At 41.7% G+C, this 22,126-nt stretch overlaps 2 protein-coding genes across 3 annotated transcripts in view; both read left to right on the top strand.

Annotated features, from left to right (window-relative positions):
- Positions 1 to 13,872, top strand: part of scp2a (sterol carrier protein 2a) — a 79,883-nt gene extending 66,011 nt beyond the window's left edge. For both annotated transcript variants that reach the window (XM_048601779.1, XM_048601778.1), the window contains 2 exons: positions 8,323 to 8,402; positions 13,271 to 13,872. In XM_048601779.1, the coding sequence (XP_048457736.1) occupies positions 8,323 to 8,402; positions 13,271 to 13,366 (176 nt within the window). In that variant the 3' untranslated portion in view covers positions 13,367 to 13,872. The remainder of the gene's footprint in view (positions 1 to 8,322; positions 8,403 to 13,270) is intronic.
- Positions 13,873 to 14,320: 448 nt separating this feature from the next.
- The window catches only part of podn (podocan), a 59,004-nt gene continuing 51,198 nt past the window's right edge, over positions 14,321 to 22,126 (top strand). Inside the window, exon 1 of the mRNA XM_048602156.1 lies at positions 14,321 to 14,361. The gene's annotated coding sequence lies outside the window, so the exon portion shown is untranslated. The remainder of the gene's footprint in view (positions 14,362 to 22,126) is intronic.

Genomic DNA, 22,126 nt, shown 5'->3' with positions numbered 1-22,126 from the left:
GCACGCAGTTGCAAGTATGAAATAGATACAGTGCAGGGCAATCCTGGGCCTGAGTGAACAGGTAAGGAATCCTTGATGGTACTTCAATCTGATTGGATTTCTTTAATCAATGAGCTGGTCAAGGTCTGTACAAGGAAGTGAAAGTTAGAACACTCGGGTGCAGAAAGAAAAAGAGGGAGAAAAGGGTTGGATAAAGATGAAAAGAATTTTCTTGTAAATATCCAACCAAACTTAAAACCTGGAATAATGAGATTCTACATTTGTAGTTAATTCTCAGTGCCAGAGAGTCTGACTGTCAGTAACAAACATGTCAAACAGTTTGAAGCATTGATTAACTGAATTTAACTTATCCCACTCAGCTTTCTGGGGTGAATTTATTTCACATTTTACAGAGCAAGTGCTGACAGTATGTGTGTCTCAGTGTATTTGAATGGGATCTAGACAGATGTTTTCAAGGAGAAAATGGCATTTCCAACAGTAACTGTTCTCTTTCTGCATTTGATCAAGCAACTGCATGATTTTCATGAGGCATTTGCACATAAATAACAGGCTATTAGCCTTGTTATTTTGACAGTGATTTTTGGGCTAAGATATTTAACAGCAGCTCAGAAGTATAAAGCTTATACTATATGTTGTCACTTCTCGTCAATTAAGACTTCATATTTCACATTAAAATTCAACAGGCATTGGAGAATGTCATATAACAAAACTTAGTGAGGAAAAGCAGCATATGGGGGTGAATATACTGAAATAGAATGTTTTAAAACTAATCCTTTCTGTTCTCCTCTTAAAGTTAATGATCTGAGGTTCTTTTTTGAAGTGTAACATCTTGAGAATTGTAACTGATACCAGTACATCACTTGAAATCCGAGGTGTTCCAGCTTGGGAGGAGGCCATTCAATTCTTTGTGTCTGTTCCAGCTCTCTGCAAGAGCAACTCACCCAGTATCCCTCTCCTGCCTTTTCTGAGTGACCCTGAAAATCTTTCCTTCTCTGATAATTACAGCATTCTCACAAGCAGAACAAACAGGAGATAAAAGAATAAAGCGTAACATTTTGGGATACTAAGAGAATCAAGGAATCATGGGATTGAACAACGGAATAGACTCCAAGGGCCGTGTTGGCCTATTTTTGATCGTATTCGTTATGTACAGTTTAGCTTGTTCACTTTGTGTCCTCATGATAGTCACATGATACAATAGCAATGGAGACATTTGGAGATGGTCAACGTTGCCCTGAACAATGTAATAGCCATTGTCTCACCTCAGAAGCTCCATGCAAACAGACACATAGTAATATATATTATAGAACTATTAAAAAAGTTGGAGCAAAGAAAGAGGTCGTTTAACCCAACATGTCTGTGCTTGAGTAGTTTTACAATTTTCTTGAACTTTGAAGGAAGCTAGTTTCACAAAGTGATGGGTGTAATAGTGTATTTGATTAATCAGTTTTGTTAAGGTTACAACTTTCTGCAAAACATACAGCCTGTGGCCTGTTCTAGTAACTGTGACTGGTGCGTGAGTTAACTCTCTTGTCAATTGTGCTCACCAAAGTTTTGGCAAACACTAGTAATGCCAATAAGCTAGGCTGTCTAGTTGAAGGTTGTCATTGGTGCCACTCAAGTGGTTGGCAGTGATACTTAATAGAAATTAGCCCAAATGTAGAGGCTGAGCACCACTTGTTGCATGTGGACATGAAATGCATCATTTTGTGTGAATCTGAGAATGGAGCTGAATGTTACAATCTTTCAATGAAAGGAAGTTTATTAATAAAACAGCTGTAGAAGGTTAGACCTGGAACATTGTTCTGAAGACTATATCGGTATCCAAGGATTGAGGGGAATAGCCTACAACAACAGCAACAACAAACACAACTATTGTTGTTCATGCCATATGTGATTCCAGCCACCATTGATTATATATTTACTTCAGTTTTCCCTAGCGCTTCTTGGTGCCATACTTCATTTAATGCTACCTTGATGTCAAAGGCTGTCACTATCTCCTTAATTCTGGAATTCTGTTTTTTGCTCCATATTGGGCCAGTGTTGTAATGTGGGCTTGGCACAGCCCAACATAATACTGTGAAGTGATAAAGTAAACAAAGGCTCATATTTTGATGGTCCAGTTTCTAAACAAAAGCTGCAAGAGTATGAGTCTAGCTCAAAAAGTTAAGCATGGGCCATTGAAGTGAATCCTCTCAGCACTACCTCCTCACTTGGAATGCTGTGAAAGTCTCCATAGATATCAGAGACCTCAGATAGTTCTGATGAAAATAATTAAAGTGGTTACTTATGAATAGTTAAACTATTATTTAATAATCAAAGTGCTGGATATGTATTAAAGTGAGCCCATGATTACCTCACACACCCCAACTATGCCTCCCCCTCACCTACAAAATCCCAACTACCCATTCCTATACTATTCTCTATACCAGACTCAACCCAACTCCCTCTTGCAACCCTGCCACACCCGATTTTTATTCCGCCCACCCAATCTACCCTTAACAGTTGTCTGCCATCTTGTACCCTGGCACTCTACCCCTCTCCCAGCTAGCATCCTACACACCTGGCACCCTAACCCTTTCCCATCTGGCATCTTATCACCTGGCACTGTATGCCCTCCCCATGGTATCTGTCAGGACTTTTACTTTTCAGAATATGGCAGCTGACTGGTGTGAAAATGGGGTGCAATTTGCCTTCCTCTGACTTCTACACTATGAAAGAATCACCAGAATGCAGATACAGCTCTGCATTTTTGAAGGAGCCCTGATCAGAATCTTCTCTCAGAAATGCAGGGCTCCCTTCAATTGTTTAAAATAAAATAGAATGGCTGCTACCCTCTGGAAAATCTGGCCCATGACTTTCAAGTGATATGTGTAAGTACACCTCTGAGTTACACTATTATCTGAATAAGTATTGAGCGTTGCAATCACCCATTGAATATCAGGGATACAAAATCAATTTTGCTTATTGAATCCAAGAAGCTATCTTAAGGCAGACCCAAATTTGAATTGCAACTCTAACCTACAGATATTTTCAAAAAGGAGATTGCAAAATAAACATGGGCCTTTTTATATAAAGAAGGGAGAACCACAAGTTTCAGGATACCATGGATAAACAAAAGCAGTCATAAAAAATTAAACTGGAGAGCTTTTGTATAAAGGTGTTAACTCTGGAAAAAGATTCAATCTGATAACAATGGTTGGAACATGATACTAAACCTTGCACCTTTAGCACAAAATGACTGTTTCTGTGGGAACTGAAACTGCAGGAAACTGTTGTGCTTTGTGCATGCTGTGTTTTTATTGAAGGATAAGGAGGGAGAGAATTGCACAAGCTACTTACTGGCGACTGTAACATACATTTTGCTGGAGCAAGGCCACATACCATTTTTAAAAACCTGAAGTTACAGTGCTCAATCTCAGTTAAATTGTTTTGGAATTCTTTTGTTGTTGGGGAAACTGTGGATTTTCTTCTAATAAAGAGCTATGCATACCAATCCCTTTAATTTTATTACATTATATATCTTCAAAATGTTCAATAGTAGGCTGGCATACAGACCTTTCTTTTTGGTTTTAAACACAGCCCAGACTGATTGGAGGAGATGTTGATACCTCATGCAAGTTTTAGGATGCATATCCTCTTTAAGATACATATTCTTCCAAAAAAATGGTTACTTGATAGTTTGCTGCATTTGCTTTTTTTAGTATAATTTTCCTTGGAGACAGCTTTTTTTTTATGAGCTGATAGATTATAAGACACAAAAATGTTTGCATGATAGAAATTCATTACATGTTGGGCAGGATCTGAAAGAGATAAATAGGTGAATATATCAGCTATTGCACTTCATAAGAGTTGTCACCGATTTCTCCATCCAAAACCAAAATTAGGCATTAAAGAAACAGCTGATGTGAAACAGATCTCCTCATAAGATTTGTTTCAAGGAATAGATAAACTGGAAATGAGAAATATCGAGAGAGAGCAAGGCAATGGAGTCTAATATCCTATTAACAGATGTTAAAAAGCTGTAAAAGGTCACTGTTTAACACTTCAATGTAATTGGATACCTCACTCTCAGGTATTGAGTTTGTAGCTGCCTAAAAATCTGCTGTTGTGAGTCTGATATGATGGGGAGGTGCCAGTGTTGGAGAAGGAGCAAGGCTTTGAAAGCTTGTGTTTTCAAATAAACCTGTTGGACTATAACCTGGTGTTGTGTGAGTCTGATAAGGTGAAAGAGACAGTGAGAGAAAAAGATAGAACTGAGATAGAGGAAAGACAAGACGGCAGAAAGAATTTTACCAAATCAAAAATGATTCAATCATAATTTGTGATGCTGAGAGGAAATGTTGTTCACAGGAAATATATTTTATATGTATTATTTACTTCACCAGCGTTAAAGATGCTGACTTGCATTTATTGTTGTCTCTTGCTGAGAGAGTTTTGATTACCAGTTTCGAAATATAAAATATAGGAAGGATTGTGTTAGTGAGTAGATTAGACAATTGCCTATCAATTTTTGTCAATACTCATGAGATGTGAACATCACTGGCTAGGCCAGCATTTATTGCCCATTCGTAACTGGGTTAAGAGTCAACCATGTTGCTGTAGGATTGGGATAGGCAGTGGCCTAGTGGTATTATCGCTAGACTATTAATCCAGAAACCCAGCTAATGTTCTGGGGACCTGGGTTTAAATCCCACCATGGCAGATGGTGAAATTTGAATTCAATAAAACAAAGCCTGGAATTAAAAATCCACTGGTCACCATAAAATCATTACCGATTGTTGGAAGAACCCATCTGGTTCACTAATGTCCTTCAGGGAAGGAAAATCTGCCATCCTCACCTGGTGTGGCCTACATGTGACCCCAGACCCACAGCAATGTGGTTGGCTCTCAACCGGCCTCTGAAATGGCCTAGCGAGCCACTCGGTTGTACCAATCACTACCAGATGGATCACCTGGCATCGACCTAGGCACCAGAACAGACAATGGCAGTAACTGCCCTGTCGACCCTGCAGAGCCCTCCTCACTAACATCTGGGGGCTAGTGCCAAAGTTGGGAGAGCTGTCTCACAGACTGGTCAAACTACACAGTCATACTCACGTTAGCATACCTTACAGACAATGTCCCAGACACCACCATTACCATACCTGGATATGTTCTGTCCCGCCAACAGGACAGACCCAGCAGAGGTGGTGGCACGGTGGTATACATTTGGGAGGGAGTTGCTCCAGGAGTCCTCAACATGGCTTCATGGCTTCAGGTTAAACATGGGCCAGGAAACATCCTGTTGATTCCCACATAGCATCCTCCCTCAGCTGATGAATCGGAACACCTCCGTGTTGAACAACACTTGGAGGAAGCACTGAGGATGGCAAGGGCACAAAATGTACTCTGGGTAGGGGATTTCAATGTCCACCACCAAGAGTGACTCAGCAGCAGTACTACAGATCGAGCTGGTCGGTCCTAAAGGACGTAGTTACTAGATTGGGTCTGTGGCAGGTGGTGAAGGAACCAACAAGTAGGTAAAATATACTTGACTTCATCCTTGCTGCAGTTGCATCTGTCCATGACAGTATCGTTAAGAATGACCATCGCACAGTCCTTGTGGAGATGAAGTCCTGCCTTCACGTTGGGAATAATATGCATTGTGTTGTGTGCCACTATCACCGTGCTAAATGGGACAGACTTCGTACAGATCTAGCAACTCAAGACTGGGCATCCATGAGGCACTGTGGGCCATCAACAGTAGCAGAATTGTACTCCAGCACTATCTGTAACCGTCAAGCAAGGGCATCGACCCTGGTTCAGTGGAGAGTGCAGGAGGTCATGCCAGGAGCAGCAGCATACCTGAAGATGAAGTGTCAACCTCATGAAACCACCAAGCTGGTCTACTTGCACGTCGAGCAGCAAGTGATAGACAGAGCTAAGCGATCCCACAACCAAAGGATCAGATCTAAGCTCTGCAGTCCTGCCACATCCAGTCGTGAATGGTGGTGGACAATTAAACAACTCACTGAAGGAGGAGGCTGCACAAATATCCCCATCCTCAATGATGGAAGAGCCCAGCACATCAGTGCAAAAGATAACGCTGAAGCATTTGCAGCAGTCTTCAGCCAGAAGTGCAGTGGGGATGATCTATCTCGACCTCCTCCAGTGGTCCCCAGCATTACAAATACCTGTCTTCAGCCAATTTGATTCATTCCACATGATATTAAGAAACAGTTGGAGACACTGGATACTGCAAAGACTATGGGGCCTGACAACATTCCAGCAATAGTACTGAAGACTTGTGCTCCAGAACTTGCCGCTCCCCTAGCCAAGCTGTTCCAGTACAGTTACAACACTGGTATCTACCTGGCAATGTGGAAAATTGCCCAAGTATGTCCTGTACACAAAAAGCAGGACCAATCCAATCTGGCCAATTACCACCCCATCAGTCTACTCTTGATCATCAGTAAAGTGATGGAAGGTGTCATCAATAGTGCTATCAACCAGCACCTGCTCAGTGACGCCCAGTTTGGGTTCTGCCAGGGCCACTCAGCTCCTGACCTCATTACAGCCTTGGTTCAAACATAGACAGAAGAGCTGAATTCCAGAGGTGAGGTGAGAGTGACACCCCTTGACATCAATGTTGCGTTCGACCGAGTGTGGCATCAGGGAGCCCTAGCAAAACTGGAATCAATGGGTATCAGGGGGAAAACTCTCCATTGGTTGGAGTCATACCTGACACGTAGGAAGATAGTCGTGGTTGTTGGAGGTCGATCATTTCAGCTCCAGGACATCACTGCAGGAGTTCCTGATGGTAGTGTCCTAGGCCCAACCATCTTCAGCTGCTTCATCAGATACCTTACGTCCATCATAAGGTCAGAAGTGGGGATGCTCACCAATGATTAGACAATGTTCAGCATCATTTGCAAGTCAACAGATACTGAAGCGGTCCATGTTCAAATGCAACAAGACCTGGACAATATCCAAGTGCTGACAAGTGGCAAGTGACATTCGCGCCACTACAAATTCCAGGCTATGACTGTCACTAATAAGAGACAGTCTAACCACCGCCCCTTGACATTCAATAGTGTTACCATCCCTAAATCCCCCACTGTCAACAGCCTGGGGGTTATCATTGACCAGAAACTCAACTGGACTCACCACATAAACACAGTGGCTTCAAGAGCAGGTCAGAAGCAAGTAACTTACCTCCTGACTCCTCAAAGTCTGTCCACCATTTACAAGGCACAAGTCAGGAATGTGATCGAATACCGCCCCCCCGCTTACCTGGATGAGTGCAGCCCCAACAACACTCCAAGAAGCTGATACCATGCAGGACAAAGCAGCAAGCTTGATTAGCGCTACATCCACAAGCATCCTCTCCCTCCATCACTGACGCTCAGTAGCAGCAGTGTGTACTAGCTACAAGATGCGCTGCAGAAATTCAGCAAAGATCCTCAGACAGCACCTTCCAAACCCATGACCACTTCCATTTTGAAGAACAAGGGCAGCAGATGTATGGGAACACCACCACCTTCAAGTTCCCCTCCAAGCCACTCCGCATCCTGACTTGAAAATATGTCTCAATTCCTTCACTGTTGCTGGGTCAAAGTCCTAGAATTCCCTCCCTAATGGCATTGTGGGTCAACCTACAGCAGGAGGACTGCAGCAGTTCAAAAAGGCAGCTCACCACCACCTTCTCAAGGGCAACTAGTGATGGGCAATAAATGCTGGCCAGCCAGTGACGCTCACATGCCACAAATGAATAGAAAAAAAACATGTAGGCCAAACCAGTTAGGGATAGCAAATTTCTTTCCTTTTTAAAGGACATTGGTGAACCAGATGAGGTTTTATGACCATTGACAGTAGTTACATGGTCATTACGAGACTAGTTTGTTGTTTCGGATATTCCAGTTCTAGGACCAATGTTTAAATCTTAGCCAGACTGATAAGGGAAAATCTCTACTGGCTGCAATTGTCGCTCCAGTAAACTGGATTTTAATTGTCAGAATTTTAGTCACTCCTGTTCCCACTGTAGAAATACCTAAATCTGACAGTGGTTGGCAGTTTCACTCAGTGTAGGGATAACAAAAAATTGGTGTGCTATTTTGGTGTTTAAGGTTTCCCTTTTATTTTAAAATGTTGGAATGTAGCAGAAGAAATTTTACTGTAGTTCTGCAGATACAAGATGTATCGCTTTTCCCATAATTAATTATGACAACCTAAGAAAAGAACTATATAGTCAGTGAGCTTAACCTGCTTTGTTTTGATTAAGGCTATAAATGGATTTCCTTTCAAGAAAACTTAACTTTTGTTTTCTGTGTCTGAATTCAGAGAAGAAAGCTGACTGCACCATAACTATGTCTGATGATGATTTGTTAGCTCTGATGACTGGCAAGATGAATCCCCAGACAGTAAGTAGTTTCCATATAAAACGTTAAATAGAAGGCAGGATTTATCAAATCGATTGCTTTCTTTTCAAATTGCAGACTATTTGGCTAAATGCCTTTTTCCTGCATTCCATCACTTGTTGTAGCAAAATGAATAATGGAAACAAAATGCAGACATGGCATCAAACTCCCCAAACATACACGACGATACACTTTGCTGGAAAATTGCATTCTATTAAGTTTACTTTTCAGTGCTATAGCTCACTTGAAAACTCAAAGTTCACATGAATGGACTGGAAAGACACAAAATCTTGATAAATCCTGGAGAAGAGCCCCCACTTCTATCAAAAATGAAGGAATTACCACCTGCCCACCCCGAACCTACTGCCCAAACTACATTGAAATGCAGAGCCAATCACATTCCTGCCAATGAATGACTCAGCTCAGCCATTGCAGCATACTTAGACTTCTTTGATTAATTTTAGTTCACGTGAATAAATATATCATGGATTAAGGAAAATATAACAATATCAATACAACTTTAATAGGGGAAATTTTGGATCTTTGGTAATGTAGTGTGCACATGTATGACAATCACTTCTTCCTCTTCATTGAATAGACATGGGTATATGTCTTTTTTATGACTTGCATTTATTGTTGTGTCCAGAGGGCAGTAAGAACCAATTACGTGCTTGATTTTCTATGGGTCTTTTTCCTGCCAGCCAAATTGTCCAATTTAAAATTCAGTTGCACAACTTGCCATGGCTGGGTTTGAATTCATGACCTTCAGTCTCCTAGTGTTACAACTGTTTGGCTACCGAACCTATGGTAACCGTTATGTTAATTTTGAGTACTCACTGAGTCAGGTACAGCTCCTCTAATCAATGTGCTACTTCGCAATTAGCAATACAAGAAGTAAAGTTAAGAATTTAAATTCTGCAAAATGTTGGTGAAAATAAGAGACCACTTGGGATACTATAAACCAAAAAATGTTGCTAAATAAACTGAGGCACAAAGGGACCAGAAGCAAAATTCTACCTCTTGGGTCCAAGTTCCCAAACTTGAGATGTCATGCAGAATTATCCCCTCCCTGAGATGGCGAGAATAATGATAAGTGCAATGGCATAATTGGGTGAGAGTGTTTAAAAAAAATCATATTCCCTCCAAGAAAATATCACTCATTTAATTTTTCACACCTTAGATGGTGAGATTTTGATCATGGAGTTGAAAAGCTATTTGCACGCATTTCTATCTCATTAATTGCAAAACTAGTTGTATTACCATCGTGCTCCCAATTTGCAAATCAGCTGCACAATCCAAAATGATAAGTGTAAGTAATTTTATTTTCCTCTGGTGGTAGAGCTTGGGACATTTTTGAGGCATTGCAGTGGTCAGGCTTCCAACGGATTAAGCCATTATATCCTTCTGCTTAAAATTCTCACTTCATCTAGAGATCAGTACTGATCAAAGAATCTACATACGCCCTGAACCAATCATGACTATTCCATTGTGACAGTGGGTGACCCTTTGTAGTCTCAATGTGACAAGGAAATTAAAAGCAGAAACTGATATTCCCAGTTGGCCAGGCAAATACTGGAAGAACATATGGTAGCAGCTGCTGTATACTGTCTCAGAAGTGTAAGTCTTTGGGCTGTGATATGGAAGGTGACTGTGGGGGTCATGCTTCATGCGTATCTGCTGGCAGAAGCCTTCCTCCAGTGGAGCATGGACACTTTATCCACAGTACATTTGATAAGGTCACATGTGTCATCTCTTCTATTGAGACGTGACTATTAACTCGGTGTAACCCTGTTGGCATAACATTCAGCTTAATTGTTAAAGGCTCAGGAAAACAGTGTGATCTCTGAATTTCCCCACAGATTCTCTTTCAAGTGGACATAAATGGCAGATGTCAATTTAGTCTTTTCTTGTGGCATTGATCTACTGAGAAAGAATAAGAGAAGGAGACAAGAGTTTCAGCAAACCCAGCAGCAATAACAGCCTCCAGTGTCAGCTGCACTGTCTGTAAAGGAGAAGCCACAGGACAGGATCCCCTAAAGATGCTCAAAGGAACTGACTTTATAATGTTTGCTGCTGTTATCACCAAATGATGGAACAGTAATGACAGGGACTTGGTGCAGACTCAGTGGGCTGAAGGGTCTCTTCTGACTCTATGACCAAGAATCTCCCAATCCATCATTTCGAAGAATGAGGACTTGCATTAACAATGATTGGGTGGCAGTCCTATCCCAGGGCCTATCTAGGTCACTTTACCTTTAATTTGTTAGCTAGCAGATTGTTTTGGAAGGAACTGGGGACCTCTGTGTCATCCATCAGTGTATCACTCAGATGTGTGTCCAGGATATTGCTGATGCCGTTTTCAACAGAGACCACCTCTTCACCATTGAGAGTCAAACAGCTAAGGCATAAGGACTCTCGGACATCATTGGCTTCTCCAGGTGCAGGCCACTGCCGGTTTACCCGTGTTGCTTTGGGAGCGCCTCATCACCAACCAGGGTCATTTGTGAACTTGAAAGGACTGTAGTTCGTTACTGTTCAATGAATTTGTGACCAATGAGGCCACATTGTAGGCCTTTGCTGGACATCCTGGATATGCCACACTACTCCTGTATATTGAACATTCAGAGGTGCCAGACTCTCTCTTTAAGATTCTTGACTGATAAAGGGATGTCTGCTGGGAGACCAGGAGTACCCCATCTAAAACCGGCTCATGAGAGCCATAAGAAACCCACAGACTGGCACAGAGTAAACATACAGTGCTGCCCACATTTCCATCAGGGCTGTGCAGAACAGACCTTCAGAGAATTGCTCAGGGAGGGCTCTGCATATAACCCAGACAGGGGGCACTGCATTTTTATTAATTCACAGGATCAGGGTGTCATTGGCTAGGCTAGCATTCATCGGACATCCTTAATTGCCCAGAGATTAAGAGTCAAGTTAAGAGTTAACCACATCGGCGTGTGTCTGAAGACCAGACAGGTGAGGATGGCACTAAAGGACGTTAGTGAACCAGATGGGATTTTCCGAAAGTAGTTTCATGGTCATCATTAACTCTTTGTACGAGATTTTTATTGAAATCAAATTCCATCTGCAATGGCAGAATAAAAACTCAGGTTCCCAGAACATAAACTTAATCCACAGACCAGGTAAACAATCCAGCGATAATACCACTAGACCATTGTCTCCCCTTGTACTGTGTCCTTCACAATTTGGCCAACAAATAGGATTCTTGGCTGCAAAGGAAAGGGGAGTTAGGACAATTAAGGATGAAGGTGAGGGTCAGGATTAATAGAACGCTTGGAAGATGTATCCATGTGAGGAATGCATGTGGTTTCACGGAGCCCAAGAAGCTGGAGACTACCTAATTGTCAGCTGCTTTGAGAATGACGTGGCTGGATTGAAACTTTGTATTTAAATTGCTGATATTACAAGCAGGACCCTGCATTAAGTAAATGCAAGGTCTAACTTGTTTGGCTGCTTTGTTTTTTCTATTACAGAATAAATTTTGCATTATCCTTTTTAATGTCACAATGAAGTTTTCAGTCAAACTTACAATAAATTAGCTACATAAAAATTGTTATATATTACTGTTGGTAAAAAGCAGCAGTGAGGCAGTGCACTTACATGGTACTAAAATTGCGTAGCTCTGAAATTACCTGAGAGAGTATGACATACAAGTCATCAAGAATCTACTCTTCCATGAAAGCCATCAGGTTGAGAAGAACCCTGATAAATTTCCTCCAGACCCTTTCATTTGGTTCTCTTCAATGCTTCAGAGTGCACAGAAACTATAACGTTACTTAGATTTGCATTACCATGCTCTACGACAGCATTTAACATGCAGGGCAATATTTTGTGCACTTTTTTAATCCATACCATTTCACTATGAGGGAGATTGGATACATAACATGTCACAGCCTTGAATGTGCCTTGTAGGTTTCATACAATGTTTCCCCACTGAGATGTGTGCAATTATCATTAGATGAGTGAAAGTTTTATTTATTCACTTGCGGGATGTGGGCATCGCTGGCTGGCCAGCATTTATTGTCCATCCCTAGTTTCCCTTGAGAAAGTGGACATGAGCTGCCTTCTTCAACTGTTGCAGATCAGCCTACAGCATGCCCTTAGAGAGGGTAAAGTGTTGAATGATGTGTGCAGGAATGATGTTTATGCCCAGGCAACTTCCCTTTTACATCACCTTTACCCTGGGGAAAGTGAAGGGGCTGGGCAGCTCTGGGGTGCTCTTTTAATAAGCTTTGGGTTTCCTGTACCGTTTCCCTGACGGAGGAGTACTTGGAGTGAGATCATCCCTCATCCTCCTTTTACATTGCCATTGTTGCTGAGCATCCAAGGGTAAAGTGAAATGTAGCTCTAAGCACATATCCAGTACATTTTACGTTCTCCTTTATATATTCACTTTGATTTCGTGGTGGACAACTCTGTGCTGCTCCTGCTCAGAACTAACTTCAGGGAGACACCTATATTTGCAGTCAGTAATCCTCACTATGTCACTCTTTCTCTCTTTTGTTACAATTTTAAATGACTGCAACCCTAACAAAAGAATGCATGATGATTATATAGTTTTAAAAATTTCAAAGGTAAAGTTGTATAGTGCTACATTCTTGAAGTCAGAATTTGAAAGGAAGCCAGACTAAAAGCACTCATTCAATAAGTCCAAAAGGACGCTTTGGGTGAGAAATGGAAATAACACTTGAAGCAATGATTGAGCTTTACTTTGTACCAAATTTCTCCCTAAGTTGAGAGTCAATTGAATAGATGCCCTGTGTGTAAAAGAAAGTGAGAATGGGTTTCATTACAATGACTTGTATCATGTGGAGAATACTTCTTTTAAAATTATTTTTCTCTTTTAGGCCTTCTTTCAGGGGAAGCTGAAAATTGCAGGTAATATGGGCCTGGCCATGAAACTTCAAAATCTACAGCTTCAGCCCGGCAAAGCCAAACTGTGAAAATTCATCCCAAGTGATTTTCGCAGCTATCCAGACAACAGCACCAGCCTCTGACCTCGTGCAATGCAAGTGGCAGGTTACTAGAGAGGAGGTTAGGAGCCACTATCTTCATGTTTGAAACAATCTGGACTAATTTCTGATACTTTCTAATTACACTTGAAGTTTGTAATACTGATATCTTGCTGAGCAGATTTGGGAAAATTCAATTAGTTATGTTCTAGCTGATTCAGTCGATTTCTGAAAATGATGTAAATGTAACAAAATATATTTTGTAAAATGCTTTATTACTAGCTATATCTCTGCATCGAACAAGTACAGCTATCAGACTTTGTTATTAATGGATCAGTTGTCTGACTTATTTACACCAAGTACACTGTTTAAATTTACCTTACCATTGAGTTCATTAAATTATCACCTTTGCAATTCCTTAATCAACAAACTTTCAGGATTTAATATGCCAGATATTATAGTATCCCTGGTAATAAAATAAAATAACTCCTACTTTATGTCTTTGTGAATTACTGACTTATTTCATTTCTGGATTCATTTTGGGACACTATGGTAATGGAAAATGCTGCCAAGTGTGTAAACTATTTTACCATGTTTTTATAGCTAATGGTAACTTTAAAAATCTAAATAATTATAACAATTGATGTCACTGGGCAAAACAGCATCCATGTACCTGGGTAGAGGGCTTTGTTTAAAATAAAACATCTTTTTTAATATCTGGTTTATATATTTTAGAAATTTCTGGGCAATTTACTGAATGAATTGTCTGACCAAAAAAACAAAAGATTCAATAATCACATGGAATACAGGAGCAACCAGCTTTTTGGATACAGAACTGGCTCGAAGGTAGAAGACAGAAGATGATGGTGGAGGGTTGCCTTTCAGACTGGAGGCCTGAGACCACTGGTGTGCCACAAGGATCGGTGCTGGATCCACTGCTTTTCGTCATTTATATAAATGATTTGGATGTGAACATTAAAGGAATGGTTAGTAAGTTTGCCGATGACACCAAAATTGGAGGTGTAGTGGACAGCGAAGAAGGTTACCTCAGAGTATGATAGGATCTTGATCAAATGGGCTGAGGCGTGGCAGATGGAGTTTAATTTAGACAAATGTGAGGTCCTGCACTTTGGAAAGGCAAGTCAGGGCAGGACTTATACACTTAATGGCAAAGTCCTGGGCAGTGTCACTGAACAAAGACCTTGGACTGCAGGTCATAGTTCCTTGAAAGTGGATTCACAGGTAGATAGGATAGTGAAGAAGGCGTTTGGTGTACTTGCCTTTATTGGTCAGTGCATTGAGTATAAGAGTTTGGAGGTCATGTTGAGGCTGTACAGGACATTGATGACGCTACTTTTGGAATACTGCTTGCAGTTCCGGTCTCCCACCTATAGGAAGGATGTTGTGAAACTTGAAAGGGTTTTGAAAATATTTACAAGGATGTTGCCAGGGTTGGAGGGTTTGACCTATAGTGAGAGGCTGAATAGGCTGGGGTTATTTTCCCTGGAGCATCGAAGGCTGAGGGGTGATCTTATAGAGGTTTATAAAATCAAGAAGGGCATGGATAGGGTGTATAGACAAGGTCTTTTCCCTGGGGTGTGGGAGTCCAAAACTAAAGGGCATAGGTTTAAGGTGAGAGGGGAAAGATTTAAAAGGAACCTGAAGGGCATCTTTTTCATGCAGAGGATAGTGCATTTATGGAATGAGCTGCCAGAGGAGATGTGGTGGAGGCTGGTACAATTACAACATTTAAAAGGCATCTGGATGGGTATATGAATAGGAAGGGTTTAGAGGGAAATGGGCCAAATGCTGGGAAATGGGCCTAGATTTATCTAGGATATCCAGTCAGCATGCATGAGTTTGACCGAAGGGTCTGTTTCTGTGCCGTAAATCTCTATGGCTCTGTAATAACCAGCAGGGACTGTTTAATATTTTTACCAAAATGCAAATTCCAACTATTTTTCTGTTGGTCAAAGTTTGCTTGATTGTTGAAGCCAGTTTTTTTTTTTTAATTTGCAGCTGTTTTGTTTCTTGCCCCTCTTGTCACTCCACTGTTGGGAGATCATTTAAATTTTAAATTTGGATTTAAAGCATGTGGAGATTTTGATTCTGTTTGTGTGGTTGTGCATATTACACTACATGCCTAAAGTATAAAGTAATTCTGATTAACCAGCATATAAAATGAAGCAGGTTGACTGTAGATGTAAGTAGCAGCTGATCACAGTCCATTTAGATTAGCTAGAATGTTGAAGCCATCTGAATACATCAGTTTCAGAGGAATTGCTGGCAGTCACCGTTTTGGACTTCTGCTGACTGAAAGTTCATTTTTATGATGAGCATGTTTTGTGATGAATATTTCCAGATTCTTCTTTATTGGTGAGTCAACATACTAGAATTTTTTTTTTCATTCCTTTGTTTTCAATAAATAAAAAATTACAGGCACCATAACTAGGATTTCCTGATATGCAACAGCTGTGTGTGACCCTACCAACAATGCAGGGCCTTGCAGAATGGTCTTGTTATATAGAGAAGAAATCTGATAAAAAGTCCCAAATTTGTTTTGTAACTTTGATCCTGTGTTCCTTATCACGGTTTCCTCTTGGTGTCTAGGCTTGTCTTGATGACCCCAGTTTATCATCTCTGTCTTTTAATCATCTCTGTCGTATCTCCTAAAACCTTTATCAGCTGACAAGCCAAATTGTTGTTAAAATTTATAGAAATAGGAGCAGGAGTAGGTCATCTGTCCCTTTGAGCCTACTCTGCCATTCAATATTATCATGGCTGATCATCCAACGCAGTGTCTCATAGAATCCCTACAGTGTGAAAACAGGCCCTTCGGCCCAACAAGTCCACACTGACCCTCAGAGCATCCCACCCAGACCCATCGCCCTATAACCCACCTAATCTATACATTGCTGAACACTATGGGCAATTTACCATGGCCAATCCACCTAGCCTGCACATCTTTGGACTGTAGGAGGAAACTGGAGTACCCGGAGGAAACCCACGCAGACACTGGGAGAACGTGCAAACTCCACACAGACAGTCGCCCAAGCGTGGAATCGAACCCAGGTCCCTGGCGCTCTGAGGCAGCAGTGCTAACCACTGAGCCACTGCGCTGCCCCATCTAGTTCCTGCTTTCTCCCCATATGCTTTTAGACCGAAGAACCATATCTAACTCCTTGAAAACATTCAATATTCGGGCCCCAACTGCTTGCTGTAGCAGAGAAATCCATAGAAATCCTCTGCCTGATCTTGTCACTACCTTCCAAATAATCTGCTGCTACATCTTTTATATCTTCCCCATTACAGATCTCAAACTAACTCGTCTATATTTTGTCTCTGTATCCCTTCTTTAATCGTGGGATTACATTAGCTACCCCCCAATCTATAGGAACTGTTCCAGAGTGTATGGAATTTTAGATAATGATCACTAGTGCATCTAGGGCCACTTCTTTAAGTATTCTGGGTTGAAGCTTTTTATGCCCTGGGTATTGATCTGCCTTTAATCCCATTAGTTCCCTAATACTATTTCCCTATTAATATTAATTTCTTCCAGTTCCTTCTTCCCGTTAGGCCCTGTGTTCCTCCATATTTTTGGATGTTATTTCTGCCTTCCTTTGTAATGACAGAGCATATTTAAAGTATGCATTTGTCGGCCATCTCTTTCTGTTCCCCATTTATAAAATCCACAGTTTCTGGCTGTAGGAGATCTATTATAATGATTGGAATGAGGTCAGCCATGTGGACCGCAGAGAATATGAGTTATCTGATTGGACCAGATTAACTGCCCCAATCAGGGAGCCCTGACTGACAGATATAAACAGGAGTGTCAGGGGTTCTGCTCACTCTAGGGGCTGGTTCTGTATGAGCTGGGTCAGTGTCATGTATTACGCATGTGTAAATAATGGGTAACTGGGTGATGGGGTACCAGTCTTCGGGGAGTTATTTCAGTGGCGACAAGAGAAAAACACCTCCATTGAAGAGATTCACTCTCAACAGTCGTCTTTGAGTTGGGGTAAGCATTTCTGGCATCATGCCACTATTTGGGAAGCTTGACTCATTCAAAGACTGAGCCCAGTGTGTGGAAAGAATGTGTTATTTTTTCCAAGCAAATGACATTGTGCCAGATGAAAAGCAACAAGTAATTCTCTTAACTTTTCCTGAGGCACCAAATACTAAAACCTTGCAAGAGTTCATGGAAATAACTAAGGAATATTACGATCCCAAGCCTCCTTTAATTCTGAGATGCTATCAGTTTTGCTCGTTATGTTCAAGAGCTAGGGGAATCCCTTTTGGGATTTTTGACAAGGTTAAGATGACTGGCAGAAGCATGTGATTTTGGTGTAACCCTCAGTGAGATGCTGAGAGACCGTTTGGTGTGTGGGATTAATGATGTGACCATGCAAAAGTTCCTACAAGCTGAAGCCCAACTGGACTTCAAACAGGCACAACAGCTGGCTTTGTCATTAGAAAATGCAACAAGTGGAGCTTATGAGTTACAGGGTATTCTGACGGAAGTGGATACCCTCACCAGGCTGACTGAGTTTGGGGAACACCACTTGAATGAAGGCAACTGCATAGCTTCACTCAGGACATATCCTGAACAGAGGGACTCTAGGTCAGCCCACAGCAATACCCCAAAACAAAGCCAAATGGTTAACATCATCTTCAGATCCAGGCTGGCAAGCCATTGTAGTTGCTGCCAGTATGAGGATACGAGACAGGAAGTGAGTCCTAACAGACCTCAATGGATTAAGAAAACTCAGGCTTGTATCTGGGAGAGTGGCTTGGAGCAGTTAAATTGCTTAGCAACATCCAAATCAGAATCAGTCAAAATAAACGTCTGGTTAAATGGTCACTTGGTTCGAATAGAGGTTGATACCAGCGTGGCTGTATCAGTGATTGCAGAATCATTCTTCAACCAAGTTTGCTGTGAACTCCATCTCTTAAGGCCTCAGCCTGGCTGAGAACCTCTACCAGGGTATCTCTACAGATTAAGGATGGTCTCGTGTTAGAAGCACCTGGTTCAGTTACCACTGATTGTAGTAAAAGGCTCGGGCCAAAACTTGACGGGGTGAAATTGATTGAGAAAAATTCACCTAGATAGGCTCAAAATTTTCAATTAGAAAATGGCTGCCTGAGTGAAGTCTGAATTAAATAAGGTCTAAGGGCTATCAAAGGAGCAAAAGCCACCTTACATGTTGACCAGGAAGCAATTCCACAATTCTCCAAGGCCTGCCCGGTGTCCTTTGCCTGACATGCAGAAGTAGAGGCAGAAATCAAGAGGCTCGAAGACAAAGGGATCATCAAATCAATCCAGTTTGCGGAATGGGCAGCACCAGTTGTCCTGATTGTGAAGCTTGATGGGTAAGTTCACCTTTGTGGGATTTTAAACAAGCAGTAAACCAATATTCACAGCTGAATAAATACCCAGTCCCTTGCATAGAGGTCTTATGCACAAAACTGGTTGAGGGGCTTCTGTCCTTCACAAAGCTGGACATGAGCCATGTGTACCTGCAATTGTGATTGTATGAGGATTCCTAGAAGCATGCTATAATTAATACACATAAGAATTTTACCAATATACAAGACTGCCCTTTGGGGTATCATCAGCCTGTGCCATTTTCCAGGAGATGGAGAACATTTTACAATGTCTACCCCCATTTATCATGATGACGTGCTAATACCAGGGAATACTAATAAAGAGCATTTAGAGTACTTAGACATTGTGTTTAAATGTTTCTCCAAAGTGGGTTTATGCCATAGGAGGGGAAAAATGTGTGTTCCAGGTTCCCCAGATGACCTACATGGGCTACAATGTTGACAAGACTGGGTTACATCTGTTAGAAGATAAAATGAGGGTGATCAAAAGTGCCCCAGCTCCCACGTCTATACTGGAGTTTAGGTCTTCCCTTTTGTTGGTGAATTATTATGGAAAATTCATACATGACCTGGCCTCCGTCCTGGCACCCTTGCATCTGCTATTGAGAAAGGGTCAGCCTTGGAGATGGTCTCGTAGCCAAGATGTAGCCTTTAGGGAAGTGAAGAAGCGGCTTTCATCGTTGAAGGTGTGTGTGTGTGTGTGTGTGTGTGTGTGTGTGTATCTGGTCGGCATGGACGAGTTGGACTGAAGGTTCTGTTTCCGTGCTGTACATCTCTATGACTGATGATCTTTAGCTGTTTGATCAACGAAGGCTTGGTTGGGGCTGTTCGTTAATGATTCTGCAGAGTTCATCTCCGCAACATGTTTATGGCTTGGACTAAGTAGTGGTACAAAATATTTAAACCAGATAATTAGCAAGCAGTGACCATCTCCAGCCATCTACCCTTGACCTTTATGCAGCATCAATACCCAGCCTTCAATCAGTATAAATTCAGGAAGAAGCGAAGGATCAGGGGGAGTGGGGTGGGGTTGGTCAACTGCCAGACAAAACTGGGCACTCCACAGGAAATGCCTTAGCACATGAGCCTTCAATGTTCTTACAGCTCTAGAAGGCTGAAATCAGGAATGTGATTGAATGCCTACTATTTGGAGGTTGCAACTGCTGCTATGCTGACCAGGACATGGTCACACACTGGAATTATTCCCTTGACAGTGATTTAATAGTAGCTCACTCCACCACCTATGTATTGTGGCTGCAGTAAGGACTATCTAAAAATGAGGAGCACCAATCCAACAAGCATTTTTCACCCTGTGATCAATATCACTAAGAAGGACAGGAGCAACAGTATCATGGAAGCACCATCACTTCCAATCTGCCTTTCAATTCTTAGACCACCAAATTTAGAAATGTACTACTGTTCCTTTATTGGCACTGGGTCAGATTCTGGCATTTCCTATAGAACGCCATAAGATTATAAGATAGAGAAGCAGAATTTGATTTAATTTTTAATTTGATGTGTTGTAGTCATGTGTACTTAAGTACAGTGAAAAGCTTTGTCTTGCAAGCAATACAGGCAGGTTATAGCAAACAAGAACATACAGATCATAGAGTTCTTAGAGCGAGGCATACAGGTTACACTGCACAGGAGATGCGCAAAGCAAGATCAACATTAGCAAGATCGATATTATTTGAAGTTAGAGAGCCATTCATCAGTCTAATAGTGGCAGTGAAGAAGCTATTTTTGAATCTGTTGTTGGTGTGTGTGAGTTCAAGCTTCTGTATTTTTTGCCTGATGGAATTAAGCCATTCAGCTCACTGAATCTTCTCCACCGTTCAATCATGGTTGATATGTTTCTCAACCTCATTCTTCTGCCTTCTCCCTGTAACAGTTGATCCCCTTTACGAATGAAGAACCTATTTGTCTCTGTCTTAAATACATTCAACGATTTGGCCTCCATTGCTTTCTGTGACAATTATTCCATAGATTCACCACCCTCTGACTGGAGAAATTCCTTCTTATATCAGCTCTAAAAGGTTTTTGCTTTGAGGCTAGCCCCTCAGAAACATCTTCGTCAAGTCACTCAAACTAGGCCTCTCAGTATTCTTTCAATTTCAATGAGATCCCCCTGTCATCCTTCTAAACTCCATCGTGTACAGACCCAGGGTCCTCAACCACTCCCAGTTTGACAAGCCCTTCATCTCCAGGATCATTCTTGTAAATCTCCTTTGGAACCCCTCCAATGCCAGCACATTTTCCTTAGGTAGGGACCCAAAACTGCTCACAATATTCCAAATGCAGTCTGACCAGACCGTTATACAGCCTCAGCAATACATCTCTGCTGTTGTATTCTTGCCTTTGAAATGAAGGCTAACGTTGCATCTGCCTTCCTAACTACCAACTAAACCTGCATGTTAACCTTAAAAGAGTCCTGAACTAGAACTCCCAAGTCCCTTCGTGTTTCAGATTTCCGAAGCCTTTTCCCATTTAGAAAATCATCCATACCTGTATTCTTTCGACCTTACACTTTCCCACATCATATTCCATCTGCCACTGCTTTGCCCACTCTCCTAGCATGTCCAGGTCCTTCTGCAGCCTCCCTGCTTTTTCAACACTACCTGCCCCTCAACCTATCTTTGTGTCATCTGCAAACTTAGCAACAGTTCCTTCATCCAGTCAATAATGTATGTGAATGGTTGTGTGGAATTCCACTAGTCACTGGCTGCCATCATGAAAAAGACCCCTTTAACCCCACGCTCTGCCTTCTGCCAGTCAGCCAATCTTCTATCCATGCCTGTTCCTTACCCCTAACATCATAGGTTCTTACCTTATTTAGCAGCCTCTTGTGTAGCATCTTGCCAAAGTCCTTCTGGAAATATAAATCATATCCACTGGTTCTCTTTTGTCGAACTTGCATTTTACGTCCTCAAAGAATTCTAACAGATTTGTTAGGCATGATCACCCTTTGGCGAACCCATGCTGACTCAGCCCTATTTTACCATGCACTTCCAAGTACTCTGCAATCTCGTCCTTACTAATGGACTCTAAAATCTTAGCAATGATCGAGTTCAGGCTAAACAGCCTATAGTTTCCTGTCTTCTGCCTCCATCCCTTCTCAAATAGGGGTGTTACATTAACTATTTTCCATGCCTGTGGGACCCTCCCTGACTCCAGTGATTCCTGAAAGATCATCACCATTGCTTGCAAAATCTCCTACAGAACTCTGGAATGTAGTCCATCTTGTCCAAGTGATTTATCCATCTTCAGACCTTTCAGCTTTCCGAGCATTTTGTCTTTAGTGATAGCCACTACACTCACCTCTGCCCCCAACTTTCTTGAAGTTCTGGTATGCTACTGGTATCTTCT

This window comes from Rhincodon typus, chromosome 10 (genome assembly GCF_021869965.1).
Source record: "Rhincodon typus isolate 14 chromosome 10, sRhiTyp1.1, whole genome shotgun sequence".
NCBI classification, from domain to species: Eukaryota; Metazoa; Chordata; class Chondrichthyes; order Orectolobiformes; family Rhincodontidae; genus Rhincodon; species Rhincodon typus.
Note: the sequence above shows the minus strand (reverse complement) of the source record. Positions and strands in the feature narration are given on the sequence as shown.